At 42.6% G+C, this 22,628-nt stretch overlaps 3 protein-coding genes across 3 annotated transcripts in view; 2 read left to right on the plus strand and 1 right to left on the minus strand.

Annotated features, from left to right (window-relative positions):
• LOC307046500 (otoferlin-like) overlaps window positions 1-91 on the plus strand; it is a gene marked incomplete at its 3' end in the record, with an annotated part of 50,126 nt that extends 50,035 nt beyond the window's left edge. Inside the window, exon 29 of the mRNA XM_079692869.1 lies at window positions 62-91. Coding sequence (XP_079548995.1) covers window positions 62-91 — 30 coding nt within the window. The remainder of the gene's footprint in view (window positions 1-61) is intronic.
• Window positions 92-922: 831 nt separating this feature from the next.
• On the minus strand, window positions 923-16,583 carry wdr32 (WD repeat domain 32). The gene is made up of 7 exons (XM_079694486.1): window positions 15,913-16,583; window positions 11,904-12,017; window positions 9,706-9,903; window positions 5,295-5,497; window positions 4,975-5,055; window positions 3,432-3,577; window positions 923-2,638 (listed from the first exon to the last, which is right to left on the minus strand). Exons 1-7 carry the CDS (start codon window positions 16,380-16,382, stop codon window positions 2,267-2,269), a joined length of 1,584 nt encoding a protein of 527 aa, XP_079550612.1. The 5' UTR covers window positions 16,383-16,583; the 3' UTR covers window positions 923-2,266.
• Window positions 16,584-17,763: 1,180 nt separating this feature from the next.
• LOC307046119 (zinc finger MYM-type protein 1-like) lies at window positions 17,764-22,263 on the plus strand. Its single transcript, XM_079692303.1, has 3 exons — window positions 17,764-18,241; window positions 18,922-19,005; window positions 19,150-22,263. Exons 1-3 carry the CDS (start codon window positions 18,007-18,009, stop codon window positions 21,528-21,530), a joined length of 2,700 nt encoding a protein of 899 aa, XP_079548429.1. The 5' UTR covers window positions 17,764-18,006; the 3' UTR covers window positions 21,531-22,263.
• Window positions 22,264-22,628: the final 365 nt, after the last annotated feature.

Here is a 22,628-nt window from a genome sequence, read left to right on the forward strand (position 1 = left end):
TTAAAACAAGATTTAACGAGGAAGGTTATCCCGGACTGTTTCTTTGTTTTTCTCACTCCAGAGAGTTGATTTTGTATCAACCAGGAAGTAGTCTGGTCCGTAACCCTCCCAAAACAACATATTTTACATTTCCAATTGTATACAGGTTATACAGTTATATAAGATATTACGTGATGATTCAAGGCCTTAAAAAGGGAAGATTTCACTCAAAAATAAATTGAATTGTATGGAACTAGATAGCTTGTGGTGCTCCAGGCGCCGAAAAAGTACATTCGAAAAAGTGTACTGTATAAATAATAATATTTCCAATACATCAAATCACAAAAGAACAACAAGCAAAGTTTTTTTTTAAAAACAGACTTTTCCCTGTTTCCAGTCTTTGTGCTAAGCTAAGTCGAGCTAACCGGCTTCCATTCTGCAAGAAGCATAAATGTATTTCGAAAGAATGTCAATTAATTGTTTTAAAATTAAATGTACACCCATAATAGTTTCAATTAAATTCCCAGCTTACAAAACACATGTTGGCATCCAAAGCTCCTGGAGAGAAGAGGGAGAATCTTAATAAAGGCAGAGATGCATAGTAGTAATATCTATCTTTTAATCAACCTAATTTCTATTCTGCAGAATGAGACCTTTAAACATGTGTGTGTTGGGCTCCTAAAGCGTGTTTTAAAGAGAGAGAATGAACAACAGCGGGACAGTAGAAGTCATCCATTTGGGATTGGATTTTATGCAAAACAGGGACGGGGAGAAAAGCAGGAACAGTGATTTACAAGGTGATCAAAAGCCCTTTTAAAAAAGCTAAGACAATTAAGTTGAAGGTCGGAAAAACAAGTCAAAGTATTTACTATTTTAAGGTTAAACGAACAACAGATTCAAACTAAGATTGTTGGACAAAAAGGGCTTCATGTATCAAGGACGATTCAGAATAATGTCAGCTGTATTTATTAGAGAAGAAATGTGTAATAGAGGAGAGTATTATCTTGGAAATGGGTCTGAAGAATGTCAAAGTGGGAAACTTTAAGATACTTTTCATGAAATGACATGTTTTGTTTGAGGATTCAGATTAAAAGTGGACAAACTGTGAAGTAATTTGAACATGTCCTAAACAAAGGCAAAATGAAAGTGGAAACAAATAAACAAACACCGTGAACAACAATTAAAAAAACAGTAAAAACTAAGAGAAACGTGTGTGTGTGTGTGTGTGTGTGTGTGTGTGTGTGTGTGTGTGTGTGTGTGTGTGTGTGTGTGTGTGTGTGTGTGTGTGTGTGTGTGTGTGTGTGTGTGTGTGTGTGTGTGTGTGTGTGTGTGTGTGTGTGTGTGTGTGTGTGATGAGGTCCTTTAACTACGAAGGTCAGATCTGGAGCACCTGTGGAGAGAAGGCGTCACGCAGCCACTTCCTGTTGTTGTTAAATTAACATTTTTAGTGTTTTTATCCCGAGACGGAAACATCTGGAAGTCTCCAAAATCAGTTTTCCTCCCGATTTTAGTACGAAAGAAAAATCCACAACGTTTTTTTTTTAAGCTTCAACAGTCGGGCTTTCAGGAGTCTGTTTGCAAAGCCCCAAAAATGTCATTTTAAAAGTTTAAATCCACTCCTCCTCCTCCTCTTCTTCTTCCTCCTCTTTAGTTTGTGTCACAGCTGCAGACCTGGGTTCAGAAGAACTTTAGTTTCATATCTTTTTGAAGGAGTTTGAGGAGATGTGTGGCAGAGAAACCTAAATATTTCCTTTTACATCACACATCAGGCAGAATATTTAAAATACTCCAGACTTCTTGTCCAATTGAGCACTTTAAAACAAATGCTAGGAAATGTAATTCAGGGATCCTAAAGATTTTGATTTATTGGGAAGTATCCCTTGATTGTTTTGCTTTCAGTATACCAAAAAATCTATATTAACAATTAGACATTAGAGCTGGCCGCTTACAAGGTGACTTCTTTGTGGTTTTGGTTTATTTCTATAGTAGATCAAAGTGTTTTGTTTTGCAGAATTATTGACGATTAAACTTAATATTGTCAATTTAATTCCTAAGTTGATTAGTCATACACTTCTTCTGCAACTTCTGCAAAAGCAAGGTTTAAAGTCGTGCTCTTGACTCATTTTTGTGCCACGTTTTAAAGGTTTTTAACTAAGTAGCGTACAGTCCTGGTTAATCCTAGTCTTTGCACAAGAGACATCTGCATATTTTAGATTTTAGGATTGATTGAATGATTGAACCCTGACTAGTGTTTCTGCCCCAGGTCTGCAGATCGCGTTTCTTTCCGTTAGAACTTGGGCTGGTAGAGGGCCACGCGGCCGCTGAGACACCCTGAGGCCAGCTGGCAGTGCGTGGGGGAGAACTTTGTGGTCAGCACCACGTCGCTGTGGGAGTAGAGCGAGCGGATCTCCCTCAGCACGGAGGTCTGCACGGGCAGGCAGTCGGACAGTTCGCCGCAGCTCTCGTCGAAGGCCAGCAGCCGCACGCCGTAGCCGTACGGGGAGCAGATGAGCCGCCCGTCGGGGCTGAAGCACAGCTCCTTGATGTAGCCCCGGCCCACGTTGGCCTCCTCGATGTAGTGGGTGAGGCGGAGCGAGCAGCGGGGGGAGGCCAGCGGGCGGGAGGGGGCGCCTTCCTGGAACTCGTAGACACAGGTCCACTGGAGAGGGGGGGGGGGGGGGGGGGGGGTTATAGAGCACAATTTAAGACATTTACAAAAGATTTTGGACAAAGTTCCAAGAAGAACGTTAGTGCTCTAAAAAGGTGTGTGTAAATGTAGCCGGATTAGATTAGATTAGGCAGGGGTCTTTTCAACACAAGGCAAAGGGCTTCACAGCAAAAACACACATGTAAAACATTTAAAACACCATTTTAAAAAGTCAAAGGAATATGTATAGAATAAAAAACAATATATTAAAATGTATAAAAATGCAACTGCAAAAATGAAAATCTGTAATTTAAATAATTGATGGTTGCAGCGGACGTGCAGATGTCTGATACCTTTTCCTAAATAAACGCAGAATAATGATTCAGTTGCACTCCATAGATCTAGATCAGGGATGGGCAAATATTCCCGGAGAAACACCGGCTGTTGTTATGCCTGCTGTCACGTTAACGGTCCCGTGTCATGGCCATTTCTACTGATCATAATTCCATTGTTGAGGTCTACTAGAATAGATTTAAATTGTGCAATGTTCCAAAATCACTTTGGTTTCTCAAACAGCATCTCTGTATAGCATGTGTATTCACTCTCTGTCCTACACGGCTAGTTGGAGCTCCTGCCCCCCCCCCCCCCCCATGAGCCCACTGTGCTCTGATTGGTCAACCACCGTTACAGCGGAACATCAGTGATTATGTGTTAGAATGGCGTTTGTTAGCAACCAGGAAATGACACCAGTAATGACAAACAGGTATCTAACTTCAGATTAATAAACATGAGGATGTTTTTGTACCTCCTGGTCGTCCATGTTGCTGGAGCAGCGGATCAGCGCCGCCCAGCCCTTCGGGTGCAGCTGCAGAGACGTGATGCAGTTTCCTCTGTCCCTCTCTCCAGGGATCTCTGGAGTCAAAACCTCCAGACTGTTCCTGGGAGACAGACCTGAGGGAGGAGGAGGAGGGAGGAGAGGGTCTTATAGTCTCCTTAATTATTACACTGGCAGAACCTCAGACACGATCATTCCTTAAAGGTCCCCTATTATTCTGTTCTTCATCAATATATCACAGGTCTCAGATATATCCAGAGCCTGTCTGATTGGCTGAAACACCAAACAGATCATTGCAGCATTACCCATAATCCCCTCTGTTTCAGCCCTGTTTCCAAAGTGCTGATCCTCTGTCTGTTACTTTAGATGAAAATAAGGAGCCCCTCCCCACGCCCCTCTGAGAGACATTTGGTTACAAAGAACTCAATGGTGCTCTAGAGGAGATTCAGGTGATAGGGGGGGTTACCTTGGTTGCTGATTGGCTAATGGTTACCAAGCCAAAACATCGTTATGACATCATAAAGTGGCCAAAATCTGATCAGCTCATTTTCAGACAGGTTTTTATAGAAATGGATCAAAAAGAGAGAGAATCTTTGTTCCTGAAACTTTAAGAGTCTCTTTCCACAGAGGGGACACATGTTGATGTAGAAGAGACATGAAGAAGAGGGGACACATGTTGATGTAGAAGAGACATGAAGAAGAGGGGACACATGTTGATGTAGAAGAGACATGAAGAAGAGGGGACACATGTTGATGTAGAAGAGACATGGAGAAGAGGGGACACATGTTGATGTAGAAGAGACATGGAGAAGAGGGGACACGTGTTGATGTAGAAGAGACATGAAGAAGAGGGGACACATGTTGATGTAGAAGAGACATGAAGAAGAGGGGACACATGTAGATGTAGAAGAGACATGAAGAAGAGGGGACACATGTTGATGTAGAAGAGACATGAAGAAGAGGGGACACATGTAGATGTAGAAGAGACATGAAGAAGAGGGGACACATGTTGATGTAGAAGAGACATGAAGAAGAGGAGACACATGTTGATGTAGAAGAGACATGAAGAAGAGGGGACACATGTTGATGTAGAAGAGACATGAGGAAGAGGGGACACATGTTGATGTAGAAGAGACATGGAGAAGAGGGGACACATGTTGATGTAGAAGAGACATGAGGAAGAGGGGACACATGTTGATGTAGAAGAGACATGAAGAAGAGGGGACACATGTTGATGTAGAAGAGACATGAAGAAGAGGATTTTGACCTTTAAAGGTCAGATCAAAACCAATGTGACTTGCTTCACAGCAGCTCCATGCGTAACATCAACAAACAAATATCAAGACACAACACATGAAAAACAAACATTGAACATAGCAGCAGGATCAGTGAGAGGAAACCAGCGTGCATCTGATCTGGAGTCAGCTCTGTGTTCACTGAGAGGACAGACTGGAGCACACAGGATGCTTCAGTCTGACGCTCTGATGATGAGATATGTTCTTTATCCTCTGACCTTCTCTGGGAGCGTGGATCTTGCTCGAGTCGTTTCCGTGACGAGGAGTTCCTGCCGACCGAGACGCTGACGAGCCTCCGTCTGAGGGGGGAAATCAATACAACAAATCACAATCGAGAGGACAATAACAACAGATTCTCATGGTGAGTCAACAAAGGATTTAAATAATGAAAACAGCCTGAAATACAGTAAGTCTTCATTTTAATATTACAAGATACAAAAACAACGTAAAACACAATAAATGTAATGTTTCAGGTTTCTATAAAAACACCAGGGCTCAGCATTTGTATCCATGCAATGTGTGTCATAAGATTTCCTACCCGAGCTGAGGGGGGTCCTCCGGGCTCGCAGCATGCGGTAGCTGCCGACCTCCAGAGACTGCGTGAGGTCCAGGTCGTGCAGGATCAGCAGGTACCCCGAGGACGTGGAGATGAGCATCTTGGAGCAGTCGGGCGTTAGGCGCATCCTCATCAGGTACCGCGTGTGGAAGAACTTCTTGTGCGGGCAGCCGTCCTCCGTGAACCTGCAGAGGGACAAACGGGAGGCTTGAGGGCTTAATAGATCAGAGGCAGCGTTTCCGCCAGGGGGGGGTCTTGCCGTCATTTGACAAAAAATGTATAATTTGAGAAAAGATCGAGTTTTTATCGCTTGAAATGACGAAAAGGAAAAAGGACAAGGACATCCCTCGGTTGGAGGGGCAGAGGACTCTGGTGGGATTCTTTTCGCCGCCAGCAAAGCGTGTTCCTGTGACGGGGGTGCTAGTGGAGCACGCGCGTGAACGTCCGAGATCCTGCTCTGCATCAGCCAAACGGCTCGCTGCACCCGCACTGCGAGGGGGACCCGAGCTCCCATCAGCAGAAACTCGTGGGTTTGCTATCTTGGCTCCAAAATGGTGGAATGAGCTCCCCATTGAAATCAGGACAGCAGAAAGCTTACACATCTTCTTCAGACTGAAAACTCATCTCTTTAGACTCCACTTCGAGCGATAGAACTATTAACAAAGCACTTATATACTAATAAAGGACCGGCTTATCTAAAGCCAGTTGAGTAGCACTTGAAATGTTTGGCTCTATGAAACCTGATGTACTTATATGATTCGGTTTTCTTCAAGGTTGTATCTTGTTGGTCGAACGCACTTATTGTAAGTCTCTTTGGATAAAAGCGTCAGCTAAATGTAATGTCAGAGCCTCGCAGCGGCGAAACTGAGGCTCCGTGGTAAACTGTGGTAACTACGGATTTCCCGATCACCTTTTTTTGCTCCCGATCCGATTCCGATCATTTGATTTTGACAATTTGCCGATACCGATTTTTCCCGATCCGATCTTTATGCAATGCATTAAGAGAAAAAAAAGCATTCAAGTTGTCCCTTAAGGTTATTTTTTTATTTAAATTGGATATTCTATCCAACATGGATATAGCTTCTTTCTTTCACAGCAGCATTGGATCAGTTCAGTTGTGCAGCATTGGATCAAAACAAAATAAAGCTTTTCAGTACTCGTTAGCTTACTGCTACAATTAGACACTGCGCCCACTCTGTTGCCAGATTTGAGAGAAATAAGCAGGTCTATGAAAACAAGCCCCAAAGAAGCAACACATACATGATGTTGTGTAATTTGAAACCAAAACTAAGCCCTCAGGATGACTTTAAGATTTGAACATGGTCATTTTTGTTTTGTAACATTGAAAAAAAAAAAAGAAAAAAGTATTTAAGAAAAAAAAAAAATCCCGATCCCCGATTTTTTTCTCCCGATTCCGATCTTTTGAAAATCACGTGATCGGATCGGGACATCTCTAGTGGTAACATGAAGAGCTGTTTGGGAGCTTCTTAGTGAGCCGAGCCAAATGATCCGACTCACTAAAAAGAGCCGGTATTCCCATCACTAATACGTAAAGAGAAAGTGTCTATAACTTAAGGGACGGCTCAATTCAAAATTCAAGTCACGTGACACGACGTGACTTCACGAATATACCCGAGCATGAAAGAAAACAACTTTACAAAAAAGTTAATAAAAAAACTGAGTAAATGAGAAAAGTATACACGTCCTCATAATAGACACACCAAAATAAAAAATAAAACCATACAAAGCAAACGGCAAACAAAAGAGGTATTCTCTTGGTTTGGTTTGGAAACAAAGGGCCTGTCTGGAGGGAGAGAAACGCCTCCTCTCGGGGCAGCTCTTCAGGAGGAATAGCAGCCGGAAAACCCATTTACAAAACCGTGCAGAGATAAAGGGGAAGGTTTTATTTGACTTGAAGGAAAAGGGCTTTTATAAAGACAGAGATTTATTTGTTTTGACGTTTTCGATCCTGGTTCAATATCAAGTGATAGCAATGTTCAAAAAGCTGCAGCACCTCTCTTCACCCTCTGTCTGAAACCAGAGCCCAGTCTGCTCTGATTGGCTAGCTGGCCGGCTCTGTTGGGATTGGTCAACCGCTTAGAGATGCCCCGCCCCTTAGCCTATCACGTACAATGTGTTGGAGCGCTAGCCACAAGTGTTCTGTAATGATGTCCCTATATTCAACAGGCGGCTGTGGCTCAGTGGATGGTGTGCTGCACTTAGAATCAGGGGATAGCAAGTTCGAGTCCCACTGCAGTCAGCATGTCGTTATGTCCATGAGACACTTCACCCCAAATTGCTGGATCGCATCAGTTTATGATTGTTTTAGTAGATGCTATTTGTTCGTTTTTTTTACTCTTTACGTTCGTTTTGTGTTTTTCCCATGAATAGTCCTCGACTGTCACGATAATTAATTTTGTTGGACGATACATTTTCCCGGAAATTATTGCGATAAATGATAATATTGTCGGCACCTTTGTGAGACCATTTTAGACCACTGACATAATGATACTATATAATAATAATTCAAGTTCATCCTTTGTTATTGAACATTCAACATTACAAATGACAATACATTAATTTAATTAAATTAAATAGACTCAGGCTGGAAAACAGAGCTCTTTCCAAAACAATTGCATTTGTGAAAATGCAGTAGAAAAAATGTTTTGTTTTTTTTAAAGCTCCCATGTCATGCTTTTCCGGTTATCACCCGTCCCCTTGTGTGTTATGAAGGTTTTTCAGCATGTAAACGGTGTGCAGAGTCAAAACCCTCAAAGTACACCCTGTAGGGAGTAAAACTCTAACACAGAGTTTTCCCCAAAACGCCTCGTTGGAGATACGTCACTGTCCATTGATTCTTCCGGGTAACTCATGATGTCATGCGTTTCCCGGAACCAAATGGACCAATCCGTGGAGCCGTTACGTTAAGCCCCCGCTGATTGGTCCAAATTGACCAATCCACGGACTTCCTCACACACACACTCAGTGCAGCTCTGCTGATCTCTCCTCCCTGGCTGCAGGCTGATAACAGACAGTTGGGATCGCGGCGAAATTCTCTCTGCAGACCCATTCTCTCTGCAGACCCATTCTCTCTGCAGACCCATTCTCTCTGCAGACCCATTCTCACTGCAGACCCATTCTCTCTGCAGACCCATTCTCTCTGCAGACCCATTCTCTCTGCAGACCCATTCTCTCTGCAGACCCATTCTCACAGCGTTTATCAAGCTTTCTCTTACTCAATATCAAGCCACACTTATTGTTTTGACTTCGGCTGTGACTTTGTGTGTGCTCAGGATCAGTTTCGCTGTGTTTCGCTGTCGCTAAACAAGGAAACCACACCTCCACGGAGCTCAGCGCGATTTACAACGTCCCGACCAATCAGAGCACACTGCGCTCACAGGGAGGGTGGGGGCTGGAGCTACTGGAGCTACAACGAGCCGTTAAAGGCAGAGAGTGAAATTCAGTGAATACACGTAGTTTACAGAGATGCTGTATGAGAAACCAAAGTGATTTTGGAAAATTGCACAATATAAATCTATTCTAGTAGACCTCAACAATGGAATTATGATCAGTGGAAATAGCCACGACATGGGACCTTTAAATAAAGTAATTCAGGAAGGTGGGGGCTCTCCATCTCCAGCTGCCGTGTTTGCTCCCAGCTGGGAAAGCGGAATGGGGTGGTTGTGTTTCAGGTGCAGTTTAAGGTCGGTCGTATTGCCTGATATTGTTGTTACCTTTTTAAAACAAAAGCGACACTCCGCCCGGCTCATTCAAGTCCGTAGGTTCGCCTCGTTGATTTGGCTTAAATCCAAAATATTCCCACACCGTTGATGTGGAATTAGGTTTTGCAACCACTTCCATTTAACTTCAAATTCCCCTCGAGTAAGTCACACGTTGTCTCCTGCTTGTCTCTATATTATTCATTTGGCTGCTGCCTGCGGAGTGTCCTGACCTGGCTGTGTGTGAGCCCCGCCCCTCACAGCGCGCCGGGCAGGCAGACACAGCCCGTCCGGCTAAAATGCTGGTCATGTCCTTATGTAAACACACACGCATGTAAACGGCAATTTACCGAGGTCAGAAAAGTTATCGAGTTCATTTTTAGTTATCGTACGATAAGTAAATTAATTGCTTATCGCGATAGGCCTAACTGTGAGGAGGGAGTGTGTGGGAGAGAAACTCCCTCTGGAGGGGACACAGGGATTTTAGCCTTTGCAGAACATTTCCGTGCACTAAGACCTATAGAACTCACTAGAGGAGAGGAAAAACTGAAGAAAACGTACTATGTGTTGGAGCGCTAGCAAATAGCAGCACAAGTGTTCCAAAGTGATGTCACTATGTTCAGGAAGTAAACAAAGGAGTCCAATGACTAAACCTAATATCTCCTCTCTCTCACCTGTTGGTGTCCCACGTGATGACGTTCCCGTCGAACCCCGAGGTGACGAGCAGTTTGGTGTTGGTGTCGTACTCGATGTTCTTCACCCAGCTAGCGTGGCCGTGCAGCGAACACACCTTCGAGTTCAGCTTACGCAGATCCCACAATGCAATGGTGGTGTCGTCGGAGCAGGTGGCGAACAGACGATTGTCCAAAAACCTGCAGGGAGAAGAAGACATTAAAGGTCACCTATTGTGCAAAATCCTCTTCTTCATGTCTCTTCTAAATCAACATGTGTCCCCTCTTCTCCATGTCTCTTCTACATCAACATGTGTCCCCTCTTCTTCATGTCTCTTCTACATCAACATGTGTCCCCTCTTCTCCATGTCTCTTCTACATCAACATGTGTCCCCTCTTCTTCATGTCTCTTCTTCATCAACATGTGTCCCCTCTTCTTCATGTCTCTTCTTCATCAACATGTGTCCCCTCTTCTTCATGTCTCTTCTACATCAACATGTGTCCCCTCTTCTTCATGTCTCTTCTACATCAACATGTGTCCCCTCTTCTTCATGTCTCTTCTACATCAACATGTGTCCCCTCTTCTTCATGTCTCTTCTACATCAACATGTGTCCCCTCTTCTTCATGTCTCTTCTACATCAACATGTGTCCCCTCTTCTCCATGTCTCTTCTACATCAACATGTGTCCCCTCTTCTTCATGTCTCTTCTACATCAACATGTGTCCCCTCTTCTTCATGTCTCTTCTACATCAACATGTGTCCCCTCTTCTTCATGTCTCTTCTACATCAACATGTGTCCCCTCTTCTTCATGTCTCTTCTACATCAACATGTGTCCCCTCTTCTTCATATCTCTTCTACATCAACATGTGTCCCCTCTTCTTCATGTCTCTTCTACATCAACATGTGTCCCCTCTTCTTCATATCTCTTCTACATCAACATGTGTCCCCTCTTCTTCATGTCTCTTCTACATCAACATGTGTCCCCTCTTCTTCATATCTCTTCTACATCAACATGTGTCCCCTCTTCTTCATGTCTCTTCTACATCAACATGTGTCCCCTCTTCTTCATGTCTCTTCTACATCAACATGTGTCCCCTCTTCTTCATATCTCTTCTACATCAACATGTGTCCCCTCTTCTTCATGTCTCCTCTACATCAACATGTGTCCCCTCTGTGGAAAGACACTCTGAAAGTTTCAGGAACAAAGATTCTCTCTCTTTTTGATCCATTTCTATAAAAACCTGTCTGAAAACGAGCTGATCAGATTTTGGCCACTGTATGATGTCATAACGATGTTTTGTCTTGAGTAACCATTAGCCAATCAGCAACCAAGGTAACCCCCCCCCCCCCCCCTTATCACCTGAATCTCCTCCTAGAGCACCATTGAGTTCTTTGTAACCAAATGTCTCTCAGAGGGGCGTGGGGAGGAGCTCCTTATTTTCATCTAAAGTAACAGACAGAGAATCAGCACTTTGGAAACAGGGCTGAAACAGAGGGGATTATGGGTAAGGCTGCAATGATCTGTTTGGTGTTTCAGCCAATCAGAGACAGGCTCTGTATATATCTGAGACCTGTGATATATTGATGAAAAACAGTATAATAGGGGACCTTTAAAATATGGAAAGCAGCTGATTGTATTCACCCCTGCACTTTGAAAGGGAATTTAATATGCAGGTGGACTTTATGACCCCCCCTTACGATGATAAGATAAGAGATAAGAAGTACTTTATTGATCCCAATTTGAAATGTTTGTGTTGCAGCAGGATAAAAAGACAAAGGCATTGTACAATACTTCCAATATCAGAGTCCACATGATAACAAAGGTATCCCAACTGTAGCTTCATGATAGGATGTGTGATTACCTAGAAGAGCATCAGGACTGTTTGAGGCATATGATAGCTATGTGATTAACATGATGATTCAGCCTCTATGGAGAGAGACATATGACAAGCATGATCATTTCTGACGTGGAGCTAATCTGAAGTAAACATTGAATACTGCTTTCTATTCCTCCATCTTGTGACTGTGGAACTCCCTCTCTTGGATATCAGCATGTGAAGGACACTGTTCAGGAACTAGTTGATGCTCTGTATGTGATGACTACTTCCATTCTGGAGAGGATCACAGATACATGGATCCTGAGATTGAAGCTCAAGCCGGGGACGAGTGAGAACAGAAATGTACGGTGTGATTGTTTACCTGATGTTGTTGACGCAGTCCTCGTGAGCCTCCGTCAGAGTCTTTATGTGTCTGGAGGAGATGGGGTCGAACAGCAGGACCTCCGTCTGCTCGCAGGCCACCGTCAGCACCGACCTGAGCACGGGAACACGAGTAAATCACACGAGAGGACGAACTAAGGGATGTCCAGGGCCACGCTTCCTACCATACGTCTTTGTTAATTTGCTATTGAACGATGTCCTGCATTTTATTTTGTTATTATTTAATGTATGTATGAGGCTGCATGTCTTTTCTGAATGTTTTGATTGCACCTTAAAAAGGAGTAGCTTTACTCTTCTCGTTGTATAAGGACAATAAATGCTTCCTATCTATTCCAGTGTTTCCCCTATATGTTTTCAGCAGCGGCGCTGCGCCGCTGCTGAAAACTGCGCGCCGCTGCTAGGGGGCGCAAGCCCCCAAGCAGATAAAAAAAAAAAAAAAAATCTTTTTTTTTTTTTATTAAAATAATTATAAGTGCTGCCCCCTAGCGCTCGCGGCAACTTCGAGCCACCGATACGCGGGAAAGCTGTCATTTTCAGAGCTGAAGGAAAACTGCCTGACAAGACAGACAACAGCAAGTTGAAGCAGACATAACTTTATTTGGACACAATCACCTCAAGAAGAAGGTCATAACGCCATAAATGTAAGTTATTATAATTTAAAATGTTGTTACATTTAGATTAAGTAAATTAATACTTTGATAAAAGCCTACAGTTAAGAATGAATTACATCTAGCTAACTTAGCTAGTTTGTAAGGGATAATGTGCAGCGACGCGGTCATTATGGGGAAAAGAACACCCGACAGGCTGATCAGGATCCCGACGCGAAGCGGAGGGATCTAGATCTGCATGAAGGGTGGCAGAACCCAAGATATTCAAGTCACTGGGGCAGTGGAACGAAGTGGAGACATTTGGCACATTCATTACTAGGTGCCATGCTCTTTTGACACCTGATATTAAACTAAAAAATTGCCTGATGAAAGTGATGTAAATGAACAACAAAAATAAAATAAGTTACATATGTGTTATTGGCTATGGTAGTTTATTGGTATGTTCAATTATTTGATTATTAAAATGTAAAACGATCTTTTTCATATGGGTGTTTAGAGTTAGATCTAGTCTCTAGTCATTGTGTGCTCAAAGTGCACCAGATTGAAGCATTTTATATTAAAATGTAAAAACAAATCTTCCCGGGGGGGCATACCCCCGGACCCCCCTAGAGGATGTGATGTCCAACCACCAATTATGTTCATACAATACTGAATACATTTGAAGCCTTTAATGATGTATGTGTCTTTCTTGTGCTGGCAGACAAATAGAAACATAATGGCGGGAAGCACTTCGCACGCGCACACACTTAAAATGTCCACGCGCGCCGCGCTCACATTTTGCTGGGCCCGCGTGCCTTAGCACCGCTGCTATGACTCCATCCTAGGGGAAACACTGTATTCTAATCAGCAGATCTTCTTATCGTGGACAACAAACACACGAACACAGAAAGCTCCAACAATGCATAAACCCACAAGAACAACTTCCAACTTAGATCAATTATATCTTATGTAGGTATTCATTGATGGCAGACTAAAGGAGAGAAGTACACAGGCACATAAGCATGATTATTTCGGGCTACTGTACGGATATATACTGTATCTGCAATTTGCTCAGAGAAATGTAAGAATGCCTTTAAAATACAAGAACATTGAAGTCTCTCCAAAAGACACCATTCGTTCTGTGTCTCTGTGATTGTTTTCTATCAACTCCTCGTCCTTTTGCATCCATTTTTAGTCCTACGCTTCCTTGATGTCAGTTCAAATATATATGTTTTTGTTAGTTTGTGGTCAATTTTAGTCATTTTCCATCTCATTTCTGACACGTAACAATTCTAAATAGATGTATTGTATGTCTTTGCATCAGTTTATGGTTGTTTGTAGAAGCTATTTGTTCGTCTAACTGAAGTTTTGTGTTTTTTCCCCATGCATATTCCTTGACTGTGAGGTGAAGCGGTCCTTGCTCCAGAGAGGTGGAAGCAGTGAGGATGAATTTAATAATGCATTCAGGCACTTTCCAGGAAACGGCACTGGTAATACATTCAGAAAGTACCCCGTCTGCATAACTCTGGTTTATAGGCAATTAATATCCTCTCACGCAGTGGTTCTCAACTGGTGGGTCGCGGACCCGCTTCGAGTGGGTCGCAGATGTATGAGTGAAGAGTATAAGAAAAAAAAATATTATTTGTTTTTTTTGGGAAACTTCTGTGACGTAGTGATCATCTTCTCAATAAAACATCTTTGCTGATGTTTGTTCGAGTCTTCTGGCCAATCAGAATCAAGATTGTTGCCGGAAGTCCCCACGGAGAATAACTTTGCGGTAGAACTCTTCTTTATACATCCATGGGTACAACTTCAGATAAAAATGAACACATGAAAAATATGACCCCCGGTCTGATGATTGACAGGTCACAGAACAATGGGGGCTATCTACCCTTACCCACAATTTAAAGTAATTCACACAGACTATCCTCTTTGCTCTTCTCTCTATGTGGAGCAGCAAGCTGTCGGAACAAAGTGAAAAACAAACAATAGCATCAAATATTATTATTATGTCGGCTAGCAATAGATGTATTTATTTTCTTCTCAGAATGCGTAGTTTATATGTTAGTATTCCTAAAAATCTCCTGAGGGAGAATCCCCCCAGACCCCCTGCTGGGGTTGGGTTTTCAGCATGTGTGCCTTTTGATGTTATACAGTTCAGCTTTGATTCCATCATCTCATTGAACCTTTTTTAAAAGCATACTTTAGTTCTGTGAAGGGAATATGCACTGTACTTCACTTTCATTAATATTGTATGCTGAAAAGCGTATATATTACAGCACGATTTTTTGTTGAATAGATTTGAGCGGTTCAAATTTCGGGTCGCGATTTATTGACTAAGGAAAAGCTGGGTCCCGAGTTCTGACCAAATGAGAACCACTGATCTAACATAACTTTAATGGAGAGCGTTTTGCCTCTATTCTGAGTGGTTTGTGTTTCCTTGTTGTCGTTTGGAATCTATTTCCAGCCGCTTCACATCTCTGTGTAGTTGTTTTGGGTCATTTATAGTCATGTATACTTTCTGGTTGACTATGTTTGTGATCATTATTAGTCGTTTTGCATCTAATTTCTGACATTTTACGTTTCTAAATAGTTGCCTCTTATGTTTTTGCAGCTGTTTGTGGTTGTTTGCATACTTGAGGTGTATGTTTTTGGTCCTTTTATCTGTCTCTCTGGTCATTTAGTGTCTATTTATAATCGTATTGTGTTGTTTTTCCCCATGCATATTCTTGACAAGTGAAGTGATCCTTGGATGATGTGAAGTCCAGAGAGATGGAAGCATGTGAGGATGAATGTAATGGTGCATTCAGGCACTTTCAACATTCAAACATGCACGGGTAATAAACTCAAAAAGTATGTAACCTCTGGGTTAAAGGCCCAAAATATCCTCTTACCCCTCTATTTTTTGTCATTTTGTGTTTCCTTGTTGTTGTTTGGAATCTATGTTCAGCCGCTTCACATCTCTGTAGTTGTTTTGGGTCATTTGTAGTCATTATGTGTATGTATGCTTTCTGGTTGAGTACGTTTGTGGTTTTTAGTCGTTTTGCATCTAATTTTAGACATTTCACATTTCTATAAATATGTCTTTTTTCTGTTTGTAGCTGTTTGCTAACTTAAGGTGTGTGTTGTTGGTCATTTAAAGCATGTCTGTGGTAATTTAGAGTCTGTTTTTGATCGTGTTGTGCTTTTTAGTTCCCCGATCTAATTTCCTTGACAGGTGAAGTGATCCCTGGATGATGTGAATCCAGAGACATGGAAGCAGTGAGGATGATTACATCAGACTCTTCCCAGGAAATTGCATAGGGGAATTAACCCAGGCATTGCACTGTTAATAAACTCAACTCAAAAAGTCGCTTCCCTGTCTGCATAACTCTGGGTTAAAGGCCCATAATACCCTCTTACCCGTCGGGGGAGTACTCCAGGTTGAACACCGCTCCATGGGTCTGAGTGCTCAGGTTCACAGACTCCGCGGCCGGGTTCATGGAGCAGTACAAACTGGTCATTGTCCGGAAGTTATCCCGGGCAGGGTCCACAAACACCCCCCGTCTTATAGTCCTGCTCTGCAGCCAGGAGAACACACTGTTGCCGCTGCGGATCTCCGCGCTTGCCGCCTCGCCGCTCCCAGGCTGCGGCGCGGTGGACGCGGCAGGATCGCAGCGCGGCTCTTCTGCTGCTTCTGACGCCGCGGTCCTCGCTCTGCGCTCCGGCCTAATCCCACCGCTCCCCGGGGGCGAAGGAGACACTGTCGGGGCGATTTCATCCTCCGCATCCGAGTCGTCCAGGTCGGGGTCCTCCTCTTTGTCGCTGTCGCCGCTGTTGGGCCTCTCCTCCTCCGCCGCGTCCTCGCTGTCGCTCCGGTGCTCCGAGCTCATTGTCGCCGTTCCAGACCCCGCAAAGGCGGCGGTGTTTCCCGGGAAAAAAGCTGCCTGACTCCGGTCACCTATGGAGCATGAAACCGTGTTTTTTACCCAGTTTTATGGTGGCATGTTGGGCGATTTTACCCGCACAGGCTGCTGAATTATATGTTGGCAGCACGGCGTCAACACAAACACGAATCAACACAAATGCGACCGGAACATAACAGAATTCACCTTCAAAATAAAATTAGACACTCGTTTTTTTCCTACGTTTTTAAAACGAAACACATCAAATCAATATTTTATAAAGGGTACTCCTTATTTTATTATATAGCACTGATTTAGCAAGTGAAATTAAGAACTAAATCATCAATTTGTATCGATAAACGTTTTAATTTGAAGGACCTTGGCGGAAGTTGAATGTTTTTACTCTAACTAACTTAACAGTTTAGCTTTCACCAAAACAAACGCAATAATTTGCAAAAGAAATGACGAATTTCCGCTTCCTTGTCCATTTTCAGGTGCATGCGTAGATTGGTTGCTGCCATCTGCTGGAAAAATGCTGCACTTTATTGTGAAGCCGACAATTGAGCGGCCCGACCAAGCAAGGAGCCAAAAAATGTTAACCCGGTGTGGGCATTTATTAAACTCGAGCACGGGAAACAGCCCCAATGTTGCTGTTCCCGTGCGAACAGTCCCCAGCCACAAGGATCTCACACACACTCCCCACTTGGTCAATCCCACTTCTTCCCTTAATTGCCGACAATTCACCAGAAGTGGGAGAAGTACTCAGGTATTGCACTTGAGTAAAAGTAGAAGTACTCAGGTATTGTACTTGAGTAAAAGTAGAAGTACTCAGGTATTGTACTTGAGTAAAAGTTGAAGTACCAGAGTGCAAGAATACTTACAAGTAAAAGTCCTGCATTCAAAATGTTCCTCAAGTAAAAGTACAAAAGTGTTATCATCAAAATATAGTGAAAGTAGCGACAGTAAAAGTAGTCATTGTGCAGATTGGTCCATTTCAGAATAATATATATGATGTGTTTTATAATGGTTGATCATGAAAGCGTTCTCAAAGCTGGTAAAGGTGCAGCTAGTTTGAAGGACTTTGTATACTGCAGGGTAGCTTGTGAATTTACTCCAGGTGGAACTAAAGTCTGATTTAACACTTGATTATATTTCACATCATTCATCCACATCTGTGAAGTAACTAAAAGTATTAAATACATGTAGTGGAGTAGAAGTACACCTTTTACCTCTGACTTGTAGTGGAGTAGAAGTCCATAGCATACAATGGAATTACTCAGGTGAAGTACAAGCACCTCAAAATTGTACTTAAGTACAGTACTTGGTGATGAATGTTTTGACTTCTACTTTTACTCAAGTACAAGATATGAGTACTTCCTCCACCAAGGGCCGGCCCTTCCCACTGGCGAACTAGGCGGTCGCCTAGGGCGCCAGATCTGGAGGGGCGCTGCCGCGCTGCGCTGGGAGAAAAAAAAAATTAATAAAAAAAATTAAAATTATTTTTATTCAGCCAAATTTTCTGCCCTTGATGTAATACATTTACAATAATTGAACAAAGTAAACACCCTTTGCACCCCGGGCCGGCGGCAACATTTTGCATTTGCCCTGTACGATGGGCGCTGTAACTGTAAGTGATGAAAGGGGGGGATGGTCGCTTATTATCAGGCACCCACAGGCCGTGGCTCACAGCCAAAGTGACGCGGCAGCTCCAGCTGAAAGTGTCGGAGATCGCAACGATCGCAACAGCAAGAGGCAAAACATTAGCATTATGAAAAGGTCCAAGCCTTCTGGGGCAACGGGAAGGAAACGGAAAAAAGAACAGGAGGAATCGAAAGTCAAAGACAGAGGTAAGTCGGCTTGTGCAAAAAAAAAAATTCAATATGTACTGTACCGTTAGACATTTGATTTTAAGCTAGCTAGCTAGCTAAGGAGGTAGCCATGATACAGCTTTGATGCCATGCTAGCAGCGAGCCTCTGATACAGAATGATAGATACAAATGATTTTAAGTTTTTATTTATGTGTTATTATTCCTATATAATCTTTTTGTAAATAATATCCTACTTTTATATTGTGATAGCTGTAAATTGATCCTCCAATAGTGTTTAATTTGTCAGATAGTTTATTTTCACGGTCAACTTGTGTGTATATATATATATATATTTATTTTTCTGTTTATTTTCTATTATATATTTTTTATTTTCTGCACTTTTTAATGTCTAATTATTGTGCAATGCTTTGTTTTATATGCTGATGTAACGAAATAATGTTAATGTTAGCCAGAAGAAAGCTATCTGGATAACTGCTCCTTTGTATAAAGTGAGGCTGACCAACCAATATGGGCATGTGTTATTATTTAGTTGTTACTTATGTTTGCAAATGATCTCCTGGGGCAGCAGAACCTCACTTTTATATAGGCCAGTTGTGAACTTGCATACAGCTGAGGCAGATTGCAGCAGTTATTTTTGCCTGACTGTATATAAATGTTTTTGCTTGTAATGTGCTAATATCTACCCTATAAATGTCCAGCTGCACTTGAGAAATACCTCAAAAAGCCCCCAGTTGCTGGAGAAGGAACATCTGATCTCCCATGTACATCACACTCTGAAGAATGTAAGTTTTGCCAAACATTTATGGTCTCTGTGTAATCGTTCATACACTACTTTTTTGTCATTATTATTATTGTTATTATTATGATAAATAATGAAAACTGAAGCATGAATAACTTATTTGCATGTTTGGATTGCCTGCCTGCAGGTGAAGGAATAACGAGCATAGTATGTGAGTCCACCATTGCAGCCCCCTCAGATCCTGCTGACTACCCAGGCCCATCTGAGTCCACCATTGCAGTCCCCTCAGATCCTGCTGACTGCCCAGGCCCATCTGAGTCCACCATTGCAGTCCCCTCAGATCCTGCTGACTGCCCAGGCCCACCTGAGTCCACCATTGCAGTCCCCTCAGATCCTGCTGACTGGCCAGCACTGAGTGATACAGTGAGGATGGAGTTAGTCAGACGTGGGCCATATCATTTAAAATCCGACTTCACTTTTCCTAAAAAGGAGGGAGGGAGAAGTTGCCATCATCACTACTTTTACAGAAGATTAGTGAATGGAGAGACAATCAAGAGGAGCTGGGTTGTGTATTCCAAGAAAAACATAAGTATTTACTGCTTTTGCTGCAAGCTGTTCTCCCAAAAAGAGTACCAACTAATCAGCAGTGGACTAAATGACTGGAAAAATTGCACTGACAAACTAAAAACACATGAGAACAGCCCAGAACACTCTAGGCACATGACGTTGTGGAAGGAACTGGAGACTCGACTTGAAAAGGGCCTAACTATAGACAAGGTAGAAATGGCACTTATGGAGGCTGAAAAGAGGAAGTGGCGTGAAGTCCTGACCAGGTTGGTGGCAATAATTCAGTCGTTGGCAGAGCGAAATATTGCCTTTAGAGGGACGACAGAAACACTTAACCAGCCAAATAATGGCAACTTCCTGAAGGAGGTAGAGCTCATGGCGAAGTTCGACCCAGTCCTCAAACAGCATGTTGCTGAGGTCCAAAGAGGAACCACCAATATTTCCTATTTGGGAAAAAGAATTCAAAATGAACTGATAGATTGCATCAGTGGGAAGATTGGGGACCATATGGTCAAGGAAATCAAACAATCCAAATACTTTTCAATTATTTTGGATTGCACCCCAGATTTGAGCCATACAGAGCAACTATCAGTCATTATTCGACTAATTACAACCCAGGACACGCCCCAAATAAAAGAACATTTTATGGGGTTCCTTGAGGTAGAACAGTCCACTGGAGAAAGCCTTTCAACCCTGATTCTAAAGAGATTAGAACAGCTTGATATCCCTTTTGAAGACTGTAGAGGGCAGTCTTATGACAACGGTGCAAATATGAAAGGAAAGAGGAAAGGAGTCCAAGCCAGACTTGTTCAAATCAATCCAAGGGCTTTATTTGTGCCATGCGGAGCACATACATTGAACCTGGTGGTAGCTGATGCAGCAAAAAGCTCTGCAGAAGCCACTAGCTACTTTGGCTACCTGCAGAAGCTTTTCACACTCTTCTCTGCCTCCACTCAGAGATGGTCCATCCTAAAAAGCCATGTGAACATCACATTGAAATCATGGTCTGATACCAGATGGGAGAGTCGGATCAACAGCATAGAGGCTGTAAGGTATCAGGCTGCAGAAGTCAGAGATGCACTTCTAGAGGTGAGGGATAAAGCCACAGATGGAGTCGTAAAAATTGAGGCACAATCTTTGGCTGAAGAGGTTGGATCATACCGCTTTGCAATATGCACTGTGGTATGGTATGACATCCTGACCAACATCAAACATGTCAGCAAAATGTTGCAATCAGTGTCAATGCAGCTGGATATTGCTGTTGACCTCCTGAGAAAAACAGAAGTTTCTTTGGTCAGCTACAGAGGCAATGGATTTGCTTCTGCCCAAGCATCTGCCAAAGACATCTGTGGCCAAATGAATGTGGAAGCTGTTCTCAAGCAGAAGAGGCTGAGATCAACCAAGAGACAGTTCTCCTATGAGTCCCAGGAGGAGCAAGTGAGTGATGCACTAAAGAAACTCGAAGTTTCTTTTTTCAATATGGTGGTGGATGTTTCCATTGCATCACTGCAGGAGCGATTCAAGGCCTTAGGTGAAGTAGAGAAAAAGTTTGGGGTGCTACTCAACTTCCCTGACCTGCCAAAGGAAGATCTGACGAAGCAGTGTGAAACACTCAGCAACACCCTGAGCTGGGGTGGGCAGTCAGACCTGGATAAGAGGGAACTTGCACTGGAGATGCAGAATTTCCCAGCTTTGCCAAAAGCCAACATGACTACCCTGGAACTTCTGACTTTCCTACAGGAGAAGAAAATGAACGAAGTGTATCCAAATATGTGGGTGGCCCTCAGGATCGCTGTCACTATTCCAGTGACAGTTGCTGCTGGGGAGAGGAGCTTCTCCAAATTGAAGCTCATTAAAACATACCTGAGGTCGTCAATGGCTCAAGAACGCCTCAATGGATTAGCTTTAATAAGCATCAATCGCAAGGTTTCGGGGCAAATATCATTTGACGACACAATAAATGAATTTGCAGCAAGGAAGTCCAGACGTGTCCGACTTTAAGGATGTGGACTAATTAAAGGACACAATAACATAGCAGAGACTTGTTGTTCTGATTGCCTGTTTCATTTGATTTATAGTGTGTGTAATGTTGTTCATTATCTTAATTTATTTGCAATAACCTCAGTTGTAAGAGCTCCGTTGGCTATATTTTTGTCCACGTTTGCACTTTCTTTTCTTGAAGTTTTAAGAGAAGCTACTTTTGTTTGATGAGTGATTTTCATTTAATAACTACAATAATAATAATAAGGATAAAATACATAAAAAATATGTTACATTTATTTGTTATTGGCTGTGGGTTATTGGTTATGTTCACATACTTATTTGGTTATTAAAATGTAAACCAATCTTTTTCATATGGGTGTTTAGAGTTGTACCCCTAGATCTAGTCTCTAGTAATTCTGCTCAAAGTGCACCAGATTGAAGCATTTTACTTTAAAATGTTAAAACAAATCTTTCCGAAGGGGGCATACCCCTGGACCCCCCTAGAGGATGTGACATCCACCCCCCAATTAAAACATGTTCATACAATAATGAATACATTTGAAACCTTCTTTATGTATATTACCTATGTCAATAAGTTTCAGTTTTTGTAGTGTATTGGTCTTTTGTAGAGATTTTTCATTTATTCTTTATATATTCTATTGTGTATTGCTTGGAGGCGGGGGGGGCACCAAATCATAATCTCGCCTAGGGCACCAAAATGTCTAGGGCCGGCCCTGCTCCACCTCTGCATTTAAGTATATCATTTTGGATAATAATTACGACATTACAATCTGAACAACATATAGAGCTTTGTGTTTAGCGTGCTGAGTAACACATGGTGAAGATGTTTCTTTCATTCTCATCATTCTTTTTCTTCTTTGGAAGCATTAATAGATAATGATATGTTTGCCTGAACATTTAGTCAGAGATTGATGCGTCTGGACAGTTTACATCTCCAGGATGAAGCAGCTGCTGCCAAACTGTTGCTCATACACGCCGTCATGGCTTCCTGTGTTTCTACAATCCTCTTTAGACGCCTTTTAAAACAAACTTTTACTAGGCGTTATCAGCTGTGATGACTTGTCTGGCTTGTGAGGCTGGATTGATTTTATGCAC

The sequence above is a fragment of the Notothenia rossii genome (assembly GCF_949606895.1).
Source record: "Notothenia rossii genome assembly, chromosome: 7".
NCBI classification, from domain to species: domain Eukaryota; kingdom Metazoa; phylum Chordata; class Actinopteri; order Perciformes; family Nototheniidae; genus Notothenia; species Notothenia rossii.

What these genes read in the sequence shown, in the direction of transcription:
- wdr32 (XM_079694486.1), bottom strand. Translation starts at nt 16,382, where the DNA reads ATGAGCTCGGAGCACCGGAGCGACAGCGAGGACGCGGCGGAGGAGGAG. An exon ending in CTGGAGTACTCCCCCGACGG is followed by an intron (nt 12,018 to 15,912) that starts GTAAGAGGGTAT and finishes TCCCGTGCTCAG; the next exon opens with GTCGGTGCTGACGGTGGCCT. An exon ending in GACTGCGTCAACAACATCAG is followed by an intron (nt 9,904 to 11,903) that starts GTAAACAATCAC and finishes TTCTCCCTGCAG; the next exon opens with GTTTTTGGACAATCGTCTGT.
- LOC307046119 (XM_079692303.1), top strand. Translation starts at nt 18,007, where the DNA reads ATGGGCGCTGTAACTGTAAGTGATGAAAGGGGGGGATGGTCGCTTATT. An exon ending in ATCGAAAGTCAAAGACAGAG is followed by an intron (nt 18,242 to 18,921) that starts GTAAGTCGGCTT and finishes ATAAATGTCCAG; the next exon opens with CTGCACTTGAGAAATACCTC. An exon ending in TACATCACACTCTGAAGAAT is followed by an intron (nt 19,006 to 19,149) that starts GTAAGTTTTGCC and finishes GCCTGCCTGCAG; the next exon opens with GTGAAGGAATAACGAGCATA.